This window comes from Cannabis sativa, chromosome 5 (genome assembly GCF_029168945.1).
Source record: "Cannabis sativa cultivar Pink pepper isolate KNU-18-1 chromosome 5, ASM2916894v1, whole genome shotgun sequence".
Classification (NCBI taxonomy): Eukaryota; Viridiplantae; Streptophyta; class Magnoliopsida; order Rosales; family Cannabaceae; genus Cannabis; species Cannabis sativa.
Window position 1 is genome coordinate 11511021 of NC_083605.1, and position 15027 is coordinate 11526047.

The 15027-nt window shown below is 36.2% G+C and overlaps 1 protein-coding gene across 1 annotated transcript; it reads left to right on the plus strand.

Annotated features, from left to right (window-relative positions):
* The first annotated feature begins 12479 nt into the window (after positions 1–12479).
* On the plus strand, positions 12480–13410 carry LOC133037809 (uncharacterized). The gene is made up of 3 exons (XM_061115423.1): positions 12480–12735; positions 12823–13148; positions 13228–13410. Exons 1-3 carry the CDS (start codon positions 12538–12540, stop codon positions 13364–13366), a joined length of 663 nt encoding a protein of 220 aa, XP_060971406.1. The 5' UTR covers positions 12480–12537; the 3' UTR covers positions 13367–13410.
* Positions 13411–15027: the final 1617 nt, after the last annotated feature.

Sequence of the window (15027 nt, forward strand, 5' to 3'; positions counted from 1 at the left end):
ATACATATATATTATTAAAGTTTATATTTTTACCTTATTACCGCAATCCGCCACCAATGCCGACCAAAATCCAACCACCATGCACAATCATATGAACAAAATCTTAATAATATAGAAAAATCCTCAAAATATTTACAAAATAAAACAATGTATATAAATAAAATTAATTATTAGAGATTAGATTTATACCTTAATATCCTTTGAGATTCAACGTTTTCAACACCAAAAACGACAGTCGGAGTTACAACCACTAACTTTTCTCTTGGTTTACATTAAAAACGAAGAAAAATACAATCTTACACTGAGGATATGCTTTTGGGTATGAAAAATGAAAGAATTTTTTTTTAAAAAAAAAAATGGTTGAAAATGGTGAATTTGGGGGGGGGGGGGGTGTTAGGGGCAGTGGTTGGCGAGAGTTTCAGGGTTTTCTCTAGTTTGAAAAATGAAGGAGATGGCTGAAATGGGAGGAAGAAGAAGTGTGGACAGGGTTTTATTTTCGGTTATTTTGAAATAATTGACGTCATAAGAGACATGCGTAATTTATGGCATCAATTATTACTAAATAGACGCCATAAGGGGTTTATAACCTTGAACATCCCTTTAGCATTCCTTTTTTATTTTTCAGCAAAAATAAAAACCCTTTATTGAAGTAGTGCTTATGTGGTTTTATTTTATTCTTTACTGAATTTCTTATTCTCAGACTACTTATTATTATACCGACATAATTATTATTCATTTAATTAATGAATTAATGAATTGATAAATATAAAATAGAGAACTTCACATCTCATTTATCATCTATATATATTGTTGTAAGATATGGTGTGAGTTATTGATTGAGAGAAAAAATGACTTGTTTGTTTTTGGGGTAAATGATTTTTTTTTGGCCTGTGTATTTCGTTTCCTAACTCCTAAGAGTAACGTGTAACGCATATAGACAGTTTAACGACCAAATCTATATATTTATATAAATCAAAGTATAAACCAAATCATTTTATATGATTTTTATTTTATTTTTACTCATTTGTGAGGCTTTTTCATTTTGTAAAGAATGTTTAACGATGCATGTTTTAAAAGTAGTCTCACATTATTTAGGAACTATTTTTGATGTTATACTATATAGTTTAAATAAAGTTTATTGATTTTTTACTTTTATTTGTAATAAAATTACTTTTTTTTTAACTTTTATATATGGTTTTTCTTACGAATGCGTCTTGGTCTGCTAGTGCGGCTGGCATTGCTGCTGTCATGACTAATTTTTCTAATGGTTCTTGCGCTCATTTATCTTTGTCGAGATCTGCTCTGGAGGTCGAGCTTCTCTCTATTCGTTTTTCCATTGCTTGGAATGATGATCATGTTTTTTCGGATTCTCAAATTTCAGTTAGGAATTTAGATCATCAATGTTGCCCTCCAGATTAGAGCTATATGCATGTCTCGTTATCTATTTTAGACTTAGTCAAGAACTTCAATCTGTGTAAGTTTTCTTTCATGAGTCGTAGTTTGAACTGTTTTGTTGATGGTCTCTCTAAAAGAGCTAGAATGTCTAGCTCGGGTTTTGGTTTGTATCAAAGGGAGGGAATTTTCCCTATGATTCCCATCTTTTGTTCTTTGTTTTGATGAACTTTTAGTTCTTTCAAAAAAGAACCCATCATATAAGGTTGAATAAAATATTTTTATAATTTAATCTAATCTTGCTTAATTAGTTATAATTTTTTATATATATATATATTATTTTGTCAAAATCTTAGTATTAAGAAAAGTGTGTAAAATACTAAAAAGATAATAATCTATATTTATATTTTATATAAAGAAAAGGGGACATTTTAGTAAAAATATTAACAACTACATAATACATGAATTGCTAAAAAAATTTTAAAAAAATTGTGATATAGTTGTTAGTTATTGTTTACGGTTGACAGTTAGTTTCCTAACTATCTAATGTCTTAGGATTAGTTAGCATAGTGTACTTTGTAACAGACTAAGGTCAACTAATATATAAAGGCTCTTAATCTATTCTAGTTATGTTAATCTAGTCCTATAAAAGGTATATGTACATAGTGTAATTCAACACAATTTCATCAATACAATTCGAATACATTTCTTATTCTCTCATACTCTATTTTTTGGTTTTACTAGTGTGTCAGAGTTCTGTCCAAGAACTCATGTTGTATAGCTAATGATCGAGACTGCATTCCTAATAGTTTGGTATCCGAGATGGACAGGTTCTTAAGCTTGATTTAAGAAAAGCCAAGCGTGATAGAGCGTGAGTAACATCCAGGAAAATTATGGGAAGTGCTAAGTTTGATTTGGAGAAATTTACTGGGAAGAACGACTTTGGACTATGGAGGGTGAAAATGATAGCTTTACTGGTGCAGGAGGGGATTCAAGATGCTCTTCTTAGTGCTGAAAAGATCAAGGACAAGACTGAGAAAGAGAAGATCGAGATTCTGGAGAAGGCTCACAGTGAGATTATCTTGAGTCTTGGTGACAAGGTCTTGAGGGAAGTTTCAAAAGAAACAACTGCTGCTGGTCTTTTGACAAAGCTTAAAGGTCTGTACATGACTAAATCTCTTGCAAATCGTTTGTTCTTAAAGCAAAAGTTGTACTCTTTCAAGATGCAACCTGGAAAAGGCATTGAAGATCATCTCGATGATTTCAAAAAAAAATCATTCTTGATTTAGAAAACATCGATATCAATATAGAAGATGAAGATCAAGCCATTATTGTTCTTGACTCACTTCCCGGTGAAAGCTATGAACACTTCATAGACACAATGATGTATGGGAAGGATTCTTTGACATAAGAAGAGGTTCAAAGTGCTCTTATGTCAAAAGAATTGAAGAGAAAATTTTGAGTTGAAGGAAGAACAACCTGGGGAAGGGTTGTTAATTGTTCGAGGAAGAACTGATCAAAGGGATAACCAGTACAATGGTAATCAAAAGAAAGGAAAACAAAAAGGCAAATACAAGAAGAAATGCTACATTTGTCATAAGACAACTCACTTCAAGAGAGATTGTCCTGAACTCAAGAATTTGAATTTAAATCAAAGGTACAATCATCACAAGAATCATGGCAGTGTTGATGTGGTTGTTAATTGGGATGACAGTGATAGATATGAAAGTGTTGGTGTGATGCTTGTTACAAATGGAGATTTAGGAGGAGACTAGATTATTGATTCAGGTTGCTCATTTCATGTTTGCCCAGACATAATTCATTTTTTTGATTACAAGAAAATTGATAGAGGAATAGTGACATCGGGTGACAATAGATCATGTGCTATTGTGGGAATTGGATCATTAAAGCTTCAATCATCAGGAGGAACTCATAGTGAGTTGTTGCAGGTTAGACATGTACCAAAAATAAAAAAGAACCTCATTTCAGTGGCCATGCTAGACAAAGATGGATGCTCAATCAAGATGAAAAATATTGTTCTCAAGGTTCAAAAAGGGTCAGAAAATAATCATGAAAGGCACCATAATGAATGGTGTCTACATCCTAAAAGGTAACACTTCAAACAACTTAATTTATGTTGCTTCAAGAGAGATGAAGAACTATTTTACTATTTGGCATGAAAGACTTGGTCATGTGAGTAAAAAGGGATTAGAGGTTCTAAGCAATAGAGGTTTACTTGGAAAGAATGTAATTAAGGATTTAGATTTTTGTGAGCAATGTGTTTATGAAAAATCCATAAAAGTTAAGTTTGGAATTTGTATACATAATACTAGATGAACCTTAGATTACATTCATTTAGATTTGAGGGGACCCTCAAGTACAATGTCTCGAGGAGGGGCTAGATATTTTCAGACTCTTATTGATGATCAGTCAAGGTATGTTTGGGTTCACATACTCAAAAACAAGAATGATGCATTTAATACTTTCAAGGAATGGAGAATTTTACTTGAGACATAAACTGGAAGAAAAATAAAGAAACTAAGAATTAACAATGGTCTAGAATTTTGTGCAGATGATTTCACCAATTTTTGCGGGAAGAATGGCATAACAAGCATAAAATAGTACATACATACACTCAACATAATGGTCTTTCTAAGAGAATGAACCGGATCATTCTTAAGAGAGTTAGATGCTTGCTAATCCACTCAGGGCTACCAAAAGATTTCTTGGCAGAAGCTATCATGACAGCTTGCCATTTCATAAACAGGTGCCCTTCATCTACAATAGATTTGAAGACCCCAATTGAGGTATGGATAGGACACACTGCTGACTATGGAAGGCTCAAAACCTTTGGATGTATAGCCTATGCTCATATCAGACTTGACAAACTAGAACAAAGGGCTAGGAAGTGTGTGTTCTTGGGCTATCCAAAAGGAGTTAAAGGTTACAAGATGTGGAGCATAGAGCCAGGCCATCATCAAAAATATTTTGTCAACAAAGATGTTGTGCTTGATGAAAGTTCTGTCTATAAGGACACATTGAGGTCTGTAACAAATTCTATGAATGAGCAATATGCAGATAGGTCCACGCTTGAGGTGGAACTTGGTTCAAGTTCTAACCAACAAATGCATCATCCTAAGACAAAAGATGATGATGAAACTAAAAATGCTGACACAGAATTGCAGCATTACCAATTGGTCAGGGATAGAGCCAAGAGAGTGTCAAAGGCTCCAAGTAGATTTTGTTATGCTGACATTGTCCATTTTTCTTGGAATGTTGCAGAAATGAGTGACAATGAACCAAGATCATACATGGAGGCCATGAACTCAACTGACAATAGGAAATGGGGAACAACAATGGATAATAGAACCTAGATTCCAGTGAAAAGACCCAAAGACAAGAGAATAATCAGCTGCAATTGGGTTTACAGACATAAAGACATAATTCCAAGGTGTGACTCAGCCAGATTTAAGGCTAGACTGGTGGCAAGGGGCTTTACACAGAAAGAGGGTATAGATTATACAAAAATATTCTCACCAATAGTAAAACACACCTCAATTCAAATGTTGCTAGCTTTGACAACTATGGATAACTTGGAATTAGAGCAAATAGATGTAAAAACAGCATTCTTGCATGGGGAATTAGATGAAGAAATTCATATGAAGCAACCGGAAGGTTATGAGGAAAAGGGGAAGGAAGACTATGTATGCTTGCTTAAGAAATCACTTTATGGTCTCAAACACTCCCCTAGGCAATGGTACAAAAGATTTGATGAGTACATCACCAAATCTGGATTTAAGAAAAGTGTTTATGACTGCTGTGTCTATGTCAAAAGTATCAATGTCAAATTTGGGGTGTATCTACTATTATATGTAGATGATATGCTAATAGCAAGTAAAAGCAGTGAAGAAATTAAGAAGGTGAAACCATTGTTGAGCTCTGGGTTCGTAATGAAAGACCTTGGTGCAGTTAAGAAAATCCTTGGGATTGAAATACTGAGAGACAGAAAAGATAAAAGCCTAATTCTATCTCAAAGTGAGTACATCTCAAAAGTGTTGCACAGATTTGGTTTTTCATATGCAAAATGCACCTTTAGCACAACACTGCAAATTGTCAAAGACTCAATCACCTACCACAAATGAAGAATTGAAGCAAATGGAGTCTATTCCCTACAATAACCTAGTGGGAAGCCTCATGTACATTATGGTATGCACTAGGCCTGATCTCTGTCACAACCTAAGTGTAATCAGCAGATTCATGGGAAATCCATGGTAAGACCATTGGAATGCAGTGAAGTGGGTTATGAGATACCTCAAAGGAACATCAAACATGGGACTCAAGTACAAATCAGAGACATTCAAGCAAGAAGTGCAAGGCTTTGTTGACTCAAATTATGCTAGAGATATGGACACTCGAAGGTCTCAAACTGTTTGTATTTTTACTCTAAACAAGTGTGCTATAAGCTGGAAAGCCAACCTAAAGTCTATGGTGGCATTGTCAACTACTAAAGTAGAATACATTGCTTGCACAGAAGTAATAAAAGAAGCAATCTGGCTTAAAGGCTTAAGCAGGGAAATGAACATTGACCAGAAGAGCACCACAATCTTATGTGATAGTCAAAGTGCCATTCATCTAAGCAAGAATCAGATGTATCACGAGAGAACAAAGCATATTGATGTTCGACTACACTTCACTAGAGATATACTTACAGAAAGCAAAGTAAGACTCGAGAAGATAGCATCTGAGGACAACCCATCTGACATACTTACAAAGATAGTGACTACAACAAAGTTTAATAAATTTCGAGACCAACTTGGAATTTCAGAACTAGCTTAATCACTACCATGAGGTCAACACTAAATAACAACTAAGGTGGAAATCTGTGAGATAGTTGTTAGTTATTTTTGATGGTTGACAGTAAGTTTCCTAACTGTCTAATGTCTTAAGATTAGTTAGCATAGTGTACTTTGTAACAAACTAAGGTCAACTAATATAAGGCTCTTAGTCAATTCTAGTTATGTTAATCTAGTCCTATATAAGGCATATGTATATAGTGTAATTCAACACAATTTCATCAATACAATTCGAATACATTTCTTATTCTCTCATACTCAGTTTTCTTGTTTTACTGGTGTGTGAGAGTTTTGTCCAAGAGCTCAGGTTTTATAGCTAATGATCGAACTGTATTCTTAACCAAAATCATTAATTAAATTTTATTTTCATTTGATTATAACGATCGCACGAGACACGATATGATTTTAAAGATCGCGAGATCGCACAACTAACTTCATACGGTACTTGTCATTTTAATTGTTACAAAATAGTAAGACAAATAAAAATTTCATTATGGAAATAATTAAACATATACATCATGACATCCCTTTTCATCATTACAACTTATTAAGGTATAAATTTTACATTTACATAATTTATTAATATTAATCCTCTTAATTAAATATTTCATATAGAAATATTCTATCACTAATATTTTTATATAATCTCTCATTTTTTAGTTTAATTATCATGCCAAATTCACCTTTGGGGAGATGACATTCTACCGACACCATAAAACAAAATGTAAAAAACTTTCATAATATTAGTTAAATTTTTTTCTTTTTATTAAAGAAATAAAATGTCTAAACAATCTTTTAAAAATAACTACATCATCAATCTCAATCCTATTTTATATAAATTTAGAAATGTTAATTTTTTATTTATTTTATTAGAAAAACTTTTGCAATTTTTTTAGTTTCACAGTTTTTAATATTTGTTACAAAATCACTACATTTCTAAATATATCTTAAAAATAAAATTTTCTAATTTCAATACTATTGCTTTGTTCACTACTACAATATTAGCCTTTAGAGGCAGTTTTTTCAACCCTATTTATAAAAAGGGAAGCTAAAGGGTGTGAAAATACCCGCTATGTTCGAAATTGACATTTAGAGGCAGTTTTTTGATAAAAACCGTAGGTATAAAATTGCATTATACCATTTAGAGGCGGTTGGAAATTATTTATTTTTTTTTCTGAACTACCATATGGCGTCGGTTTCTGCATAGGAACCGACGCCATAGGGTACACAGTCTGCTGACACGTGTACCCTATGCCGTCGGTTCCTATGAAGGAACCGACGCCATAGGGTCGTTCAGAGTATATCTTTGTTCGACCTTTCTTCTTCCTCCCCACTTCACTCAGCAACCCAGAAACTAAAAAACCAGAGAGCTATTTTCTCAGCCAAAACCCTCGCCTCCACCACCTTCTCCCCACCCTATCTCCCCCATTTCTCAACCATTTCAGCCCATTTTTTTTTTAAAATCCTCCATTTTCGATACTTAATAACATACACCTAAAATTTTTTGATTTTTTACCCTCTTTGAGTGTCATCCGAACCCAAATAGTAAAGTTTGGGTGTGAAATCCGGCCACCCATTTTTCTTGAGAAATCTTTGAATCTCAACCTCGTTTAAGGTATAAATATTGCTTCTATTCTTATTGTATTATGTATATTGTTTTATTTTTTGTTTTTGTAAATTATTATTTGAGTTTTTTTATTTTATTAGTAATATTTTTGTGTTTTATGTGTATAGTGCCGGGATTTTTTACGGTGGTCGTCGGATTGCGGTTATTAGGTAATAATTTATACCTCAATGTATAGTATATATATGTATTTGTATATTTTATTGAATATTTGTATATAATGTGTGTATATATTGTGTGTGTATATAGTGTGTGTATATTTTTTATGGAAATAAATTTTGTAATTGTATTTTATATATTTTTTGCAATATATATTTATTGTGAATAAAATGACATTGGAGGGATTTCATTAGTTTAGAAATAAAAATTTTAAAATTGAATTAGTGTGTGATATAATTTTATTTTTTTGAGATAATAGTGTGAGATATAATTGATTATATATATGTATGTATAATTTAGTAACTAAGTAACTTGTTACAATTTTTTATAACTAGTTATAAGTTATGAAATAATTAATTTTGTAATTTCGTTGTATTTCTTTATATTATAGGGGTTCGGCATAATTTTGTGTGTAGCGTATTTGGGCTTGCAATTATAGGTATATACTTTAACTAACTTTTTCTTAATATATAATTAATTATCAATGCATGTTAGTTGAGTTTGAATATCTTAAATATTCATCCGTAGTGAAGTAGGTTCTGCGAATACATGTACTGCGGTCGGATGGGTGGATTAATTTTGTATTGTTTATCTGTTTTGTTTGTTATTTTAGGCACTTGTAAAATTTTTGGGAACGTCCAATTACGGTAGTTATCTTTGTGAAATTTCGGTAGAATTAGGATAAATCTTACTAAAACCATTCATAATATAGTTAATTATAACATAGTAATAAGAAGTTAGGTCACATAAAAAATAATAATATTCACATTTATGTAAACTTTTTAATTTTACCAACATTCTAATCAAGTAAACAACCTAATAACATGAACTAATCTAAAACGAAAATTTGAGTAATTTATAAATTAATATGAATAAATTGTGTGAGAAACTTAGTTAGTTACATTGTGTAATTAGTAACTAGATATAATTAGTTACTAAATACATTAACAAAATAAACATATAAAATCCTTCTTTTTTTATTTTTTTTTCTTTCATTTGAGAGGTTCAATGTGGATTTTTATTTTTCAAAGAAAATAAAGAGCAAAAGTTAATTAAAAGGGAAAAATATTAGTTAATACCTTTATTGCTTTACCAAAAATTTTTCCCCTCAATTTTATTTATTAAAAATATTTAACATTTTAATAACATTCTAATCAACAAAACAACCTAATAATATGAACTAATCTAAAACGAGAATTTGAGTAATTTATAAATTAATATGAATAAATTGTGAGAAACTTAGTTAGTTACATTGTGTAAGGGAAATTTCACTATTTGCCCTTAATAATATACCTCATATCAAAATATATACCCTAAACTAATTTGTACAAATTAATGCCTATAATTTTAAAAGTTACCCAAATTACCCTTTAATAAAAATTTCCCTCTAACAGTTTCCTTCTCCTCTCTCTCTTCCCACTTCGGCTTCCCCAACCCCCCACCTACCTCCGAGAAACCCAACCAGCGTTCCTGACCTCCATTCCCTCTCTCTCTTTCCACTTCGTCTTCCCCAACCTCCATTCCCTCTCCCTCGCCACAACGAAAGTCCGAGAACCCAAACCCACTTCCCCAACCTCCATTCCCTCTCCCTCCATTCCCTCTTCGTGTGCATCCAATCGACGAACCCACAACCCAGTCGAGGACGACAAAACAACGACCACAAAATCCAGTCGACACGTACCACCGTCCTCACGCACCACCGTCCTCAATCGACACCCACTTCAGTCAAAAAGGTACCATTTTTTTTTAAAAAAAAAATTGATTTTAAATGTTCAATTTTGCTAGATTTTTGTGGATTACTTGATTACTTGTGATTTATCTTTGTTCATGTACATTCTGTGGATTCCTTTGATTCTGTGTATTATTTTTGGCGAAATTATATGTATGTACAGTGTTTGTCGACGACATATCGATAGGATGTCGATAGGATGTTGACATTTTGGGTGTCTGTTTGAATTTAGTTGTTATTAGTATGTCGATAGGATATCGTTGTATGTCGACAGGATGTCGATTAGTGGGGGAAATGTATTTTCTGCCCTATATTGTCGACGACTTGTCGACAGTATGTCGATGGTTTGTCGATTAGATCAACTTGTTTATTGTTAGGTTGTATTGTCGACTTAATGTCGATAGTATGTCGACATTTTGTCGACTTGTTGTGAAACTATGGTCTGATTGAATTTGTCGACAGAATGTCGACATGTTGTCGATATTTTGTCGATTATATTTACATGTTGAATTTAATTTGTATTGTCGACTGACTGTCGACAGGATGTCGACATTTTGTCGACATGCAGTGGAATTGTTGTTCGTTTTAAATTGTCGACGGAATGTCGACAGGATGTCGATATTTTGTTGACATTGTTCAATTGTGTCTGCTTTTGATAATGTCGACGGAATGTCAACATAATGTCGACATAGTTTTAAATTTTTTTGGCACCTTTATTTATTTGTTTTTTGTTTTTTCAGATGGCTCCCAGACTCATTATTCCAGCCACCGAGCATTTTACTGGCCGCGTCACATATAGGGGCACTGGAGTGTTTGCAAAAATCAAAGCTCGATTTGAGGAGTTCAACCTTAATAACACGGCGAAGGAAAGCCGTTTCGGGAACTTCTGGAATGCCGTTCCCTTGACATTCTCCTCGGTGTTATTTCACCAGCTGATGCTCCACAAAATGAAAGTGGATGCTCAGGAGGAGTTGAGGATGAGGTTTTATGTTGGTCGGAAGGAGGTCCGATTCGGGGTGCTGGAGTTTGCACTGATTACGGGTTTGGACTTCTCCTCGGGGCCAACAGAAGAGGAGAAGGCTGCGCAGGTCGCGCGCTCGGGGTCAGACCGATTAATCAACAGATATTTCAACCGGTCTGATAGTGTGAAGACAGAAGCACTCCAACTTCAGTTCACAAACTGCCAGAACCCGGAAGACTTGTACAAGCTTGGCTTGTGCTTGTTTGTGGAGTCAGTGCTTCTGGGCCGCGAGGCAAACGCGCTGATCACGCCTCACATACTTAGATATGTGGAAGACCTCGAGTTCTTCTTCCGGATTCCTTGGGGGAAGCACTCATTCGCCAGACTCATGCACTCGCTTCAGAAAGACATGTTGAAACAGAAGGCCAACTACGAGAAGAAGCTGAGTTCGGATGTTCAGCACGAGTGCAAGTATACAGCATATGGCTTCGCACCTGCAGTACAATATTGGGCGTACGAGGCCATTTTGGAGGTTGGTAAGAGGTATGGCACGAACCACGGGATTCGGTTCCCCAGGATGCTTAGCTGGACAAGCAAAGGCGATATTGGGAAGAAAGACGTCAGCGCATTATTTTCTAGACGGGTATGATTTTCACTTATGTTCAGAATAATTATTTAACATAAATGCTTGTAATAAATGCTAACTGGTTTTATTTTGATATTTTTTGAACCATAAACAGAATCTTGAAGTGGTGAAGGGGCTACTTCCACGGACAGAGGAGGAGGCATTTGTGAGGACCATATCTTACGATGGTGTGGAGAACCTGGTTGATGATGTTGTGGATGACACAGAGGCTGAGGCAGGTAGTCAGGTACCAGAGACTCAGGTCCCAGACACTCAGGAAAGAGACACTCAGGTACCAATTTTTGGAACTTTTTTTTTATGTCTTTATTTTTTATTGTTTTTGTTTTGTGATATTTGTTACATTGTGGAATTATCGTATGCTTACCGTATTTTTTTGATATATATTTTTTCAGGCCACTGGTTCAGAACCTCAACCCAGTGCACCATCTTCATCAGGCGTTCGGGGTGCCGAGTACACTGATTTAGTGGCTCGGTTGGATAGGATCGAGGCTGACACTCAGGGTCTGTATGCTGCTCATGTCGAGCTGAAGAAGGCATACGAGACCAGCCATTTAGAGCTGAAGGGTGGTCAGAACGTAATTATGGAGCAGCTCAGACACATATTGGCCATGTTGAATCGTCCGCCAACGACAGCTTCAGCACCGGAGGCCCCAGCAGATCCATCTACCCCACCGCCAGCTGCTTCACCCCCAGTAGAAGAGGATGAGGTCTTCCCCGACGATTACGATCCTTATGAGGGAGCTCCAGCGACTCCGATTGAGGCACAACCTCTTATCCATGTACATGTCACCGAGTCGCAGGGTGAGATTCTGTCCATAGAGGCACAACCTACAGTGGTTAAGAGTCGGAAGAGGAAGAGAAAGCCTCCTGTATGGTTCGGTGACTATACGGAGATGAATAGGAGACATAGGCCATCTTCGACTTTTGATCCCCTGGAGCCACCGGATGAGAAATTGTTAACCACTTTCCGAAAGTGGTGTGTTGGACTCATTCCGAACCACCGACTTCGGGATTTGAGAAGTGGTGATTACGGTCCAGGATTCTTTTGGATAATGCTCACACCAAAGGAATGGCTTACAGATGATGTAAGTAAAGTATTTTATAATATTACTTCACTTTACAACTTTATGTGCAATTAATATATTTTTTTGTTTAACTGACATTTCCCTTTATATGCAGCATATAGATGCAGCAATGCATATGCTGAGGAGGCGATGCACCGACTATCCACTCACATTTCCTCAGAAGGGTATCATTCTCTCCACATTCGTGACCGCCATGATCAGCAGTGCATGGACGAGCCACAAGGGTCCGAGGAAAAACTTTAAATGGGAGGATTATATCCTGGACTACTGCACAGGGGCTCATAAGGTATTGTTTTAGTAAGATTTTAAATGTTAATTGTTTGGGAAGATTATTATGGTTTGTTAATTGTTTCGTTGTTCTCTGTAATTACAGTCCCAAGTCTTTGAGAGATGGAGGGGTAACGAGTTTATTTACTTCGTTCTGAACCTTCCCACGGCAAGGCACTGGGTCACAGTTGAAGTCGACATAGAGCTGTGGAAAATTAATGTCTACGACTGTGATTCCAGCGTCTGTCATTGGACCGCCTTGGAACCCATCCTGAAGGTTTGGGCAGAACTGCTGCCCTCGCTAATCCTTGCAACTGGGGAATTTCCACATAACAACCAGATCATGGCGTTAGCTAACTGTGACATCACGGTGCTTCCAAAAATGCACGCGACTCGAGCCACTCACGACTTAGTTCTGAAGTCAGCAACCAGGTACATAGCGATAAAAAAGTACTATAGTATTAAAATATGTTTTACGTTAGACTGACTTTACATTTTATTTTGCATTTAGTGGTGATTGTGGCGTGTATTGCATTGAGTATGTGGAGCATCTCATGATGCAGCGTGGATTGACCGATGTGACGCCAGACCGGATAGCCATGTTTCGTCAACGGTGGTGTGTCGATTTATTTTACCAAAATGTCGGCTGATTATATGTGTAATTATTGGGACATTGTATATTTTGTGTAATTATTGGGACAATGCTTTGATGCCTATCTGACACAAACACTAAGTTCTCAACCACGCCAATTGCTAGCCTCAACTTCTGTAAGAAATACGTCCAGGAGTCGTTATTCTCACTGTCAACGATACCATAAGCAACCGGCAACAATTGGTTGTTCGCATCGTATGCCACAACAACTAACATTATACCGCCGTACTTCGTCTTCAAGAAGGTGCCATCGATACTCAAAACAGGACGACAAAAAGAAAAGCCCCTTCTACATGCACCGAGTGATATAAAACAGTACTTGAACCGCTCATCCTCTAAGTACAAGTCAGTAATGGTACCTGGATTCTTCTGTTCCAGCATGTACAAGTACCCAGGAAGCTTCATGTATGAAAACTCAGGCGTACCCCTAGCATACGTAAGTCCCATCTCCCTGCACCTCCACGCCTTCACATAACTCATACTGATACCGTAGTTGTCAAACATGTCCCTCTGTATGTCTTTAGCCTTGTACTTAGTTCCGTCTTGGGTGTACTTCCCCTTAATAAGGTGGCCAACTACCCATGGTGCTGCTTGACGGTGATCTGAACGTCTCGCATTCAAGTTACATCTGTGTTAATTGTGAAATACAGTGACCTCAAAGTTGTCAGAATGCATCTTCTTCCTCCCCCTCAATCTCCATTTACAATCTGGAGTCTTGCATGTAACGTACAACACATCAGGGGATGACTTCTTCACCATCCACTCGAAATTGTTATTAAGTGCAAACCTACCCACAACTTGTCTCAGTTCTTCCTTGTTTTCATAAAAATTACCAAGCTCTATCACCCCTGCTTCCTTACTTTGTAAACAAGTAGTTAGCTCATGATTTTCCATTATATCTTCCTTTGTCCACATGGGAGCTTTGAACTTGGTACAAACTTCAAAAGAGGAGAACGTTGAGAACGTTGCATGACGAGCATGTTCTTCAGTTCTGCCTGGTCGACTGCTGCTAGTTCCAGGTGTAGTGCGATTTTCACTACGAGGTTGTCGTTCTCGCTGTGTACCTTGGTTACTCGGTACACACTCTAACCTCAACAATGGTCCCGCTACGGGTTCATCGACTGCTAAATCATGCTCATCGTCCATATTCAAATCTACAATAGGATTGTTATTGTAGAAGGGTGTATCAAACTCTTCAAACTGATGAAATCCTGTCGCTTCTTGTTCTTGCCCTACATTGGTCAGAACATCAAAATTGGTCGGAACCTCTAAATTGGCCGGAACCTCCTCATTCACACCAATCCCAACATCTGTTTCGGGAACGCAAGACCCTACCACACTCCGAGGGAGAGGATTAGTAGGCGGCGTAGGCTCCGAATTCCCAACTTTTCTCACCTTGGTCACGAATAATGGCATAAACTCTGTATTTGACATTGTTGCCCTCATCTCTAAAAACGTTCTCAGTTGGCGTGCTCTCTTAATAACCTCTGGCGCAACCATTTTTCCCTTCATGTACAAGGAACAAATCTCCAACTTTAAATCATACGCTACCGGATCAACTTCCAACTCTTCATATAAAATTTGTCGCAGTTCTTGTAGGGTTGTCTCGGTTGTAACTGTCAACGTCAAGCTGCTATTTGCTTTGTAGATCCAATTATA

What these genes read in the sequence shown, in the direction of transcription:
- LOC133037809 (XM_061115423.1), top strand. Translation starts at nt 12,538, where the DNA reads ATGCAGCATATAGATGCAGCAATGCATATGCTGAGGAGGCGATGCACC. An exon ending in ACTGCACAGGGGCTCATAAG is followed by an intron (nt 12,736 to 12,822) that starts GTATTGTTTTAG and finishes CTGTAATTACAG; the next exon opens with TCCCAAGTCTTTGAGAGATG. An exon ending in GTTCTGAAGTCAGCAACCAG is followed by an intron (nt 13,149 to 13,227) that starts GTACATAGCGAT and finishes TTTTGCATTTAG; the next exon opens with TGGTGATTGTGGCGTGTATT.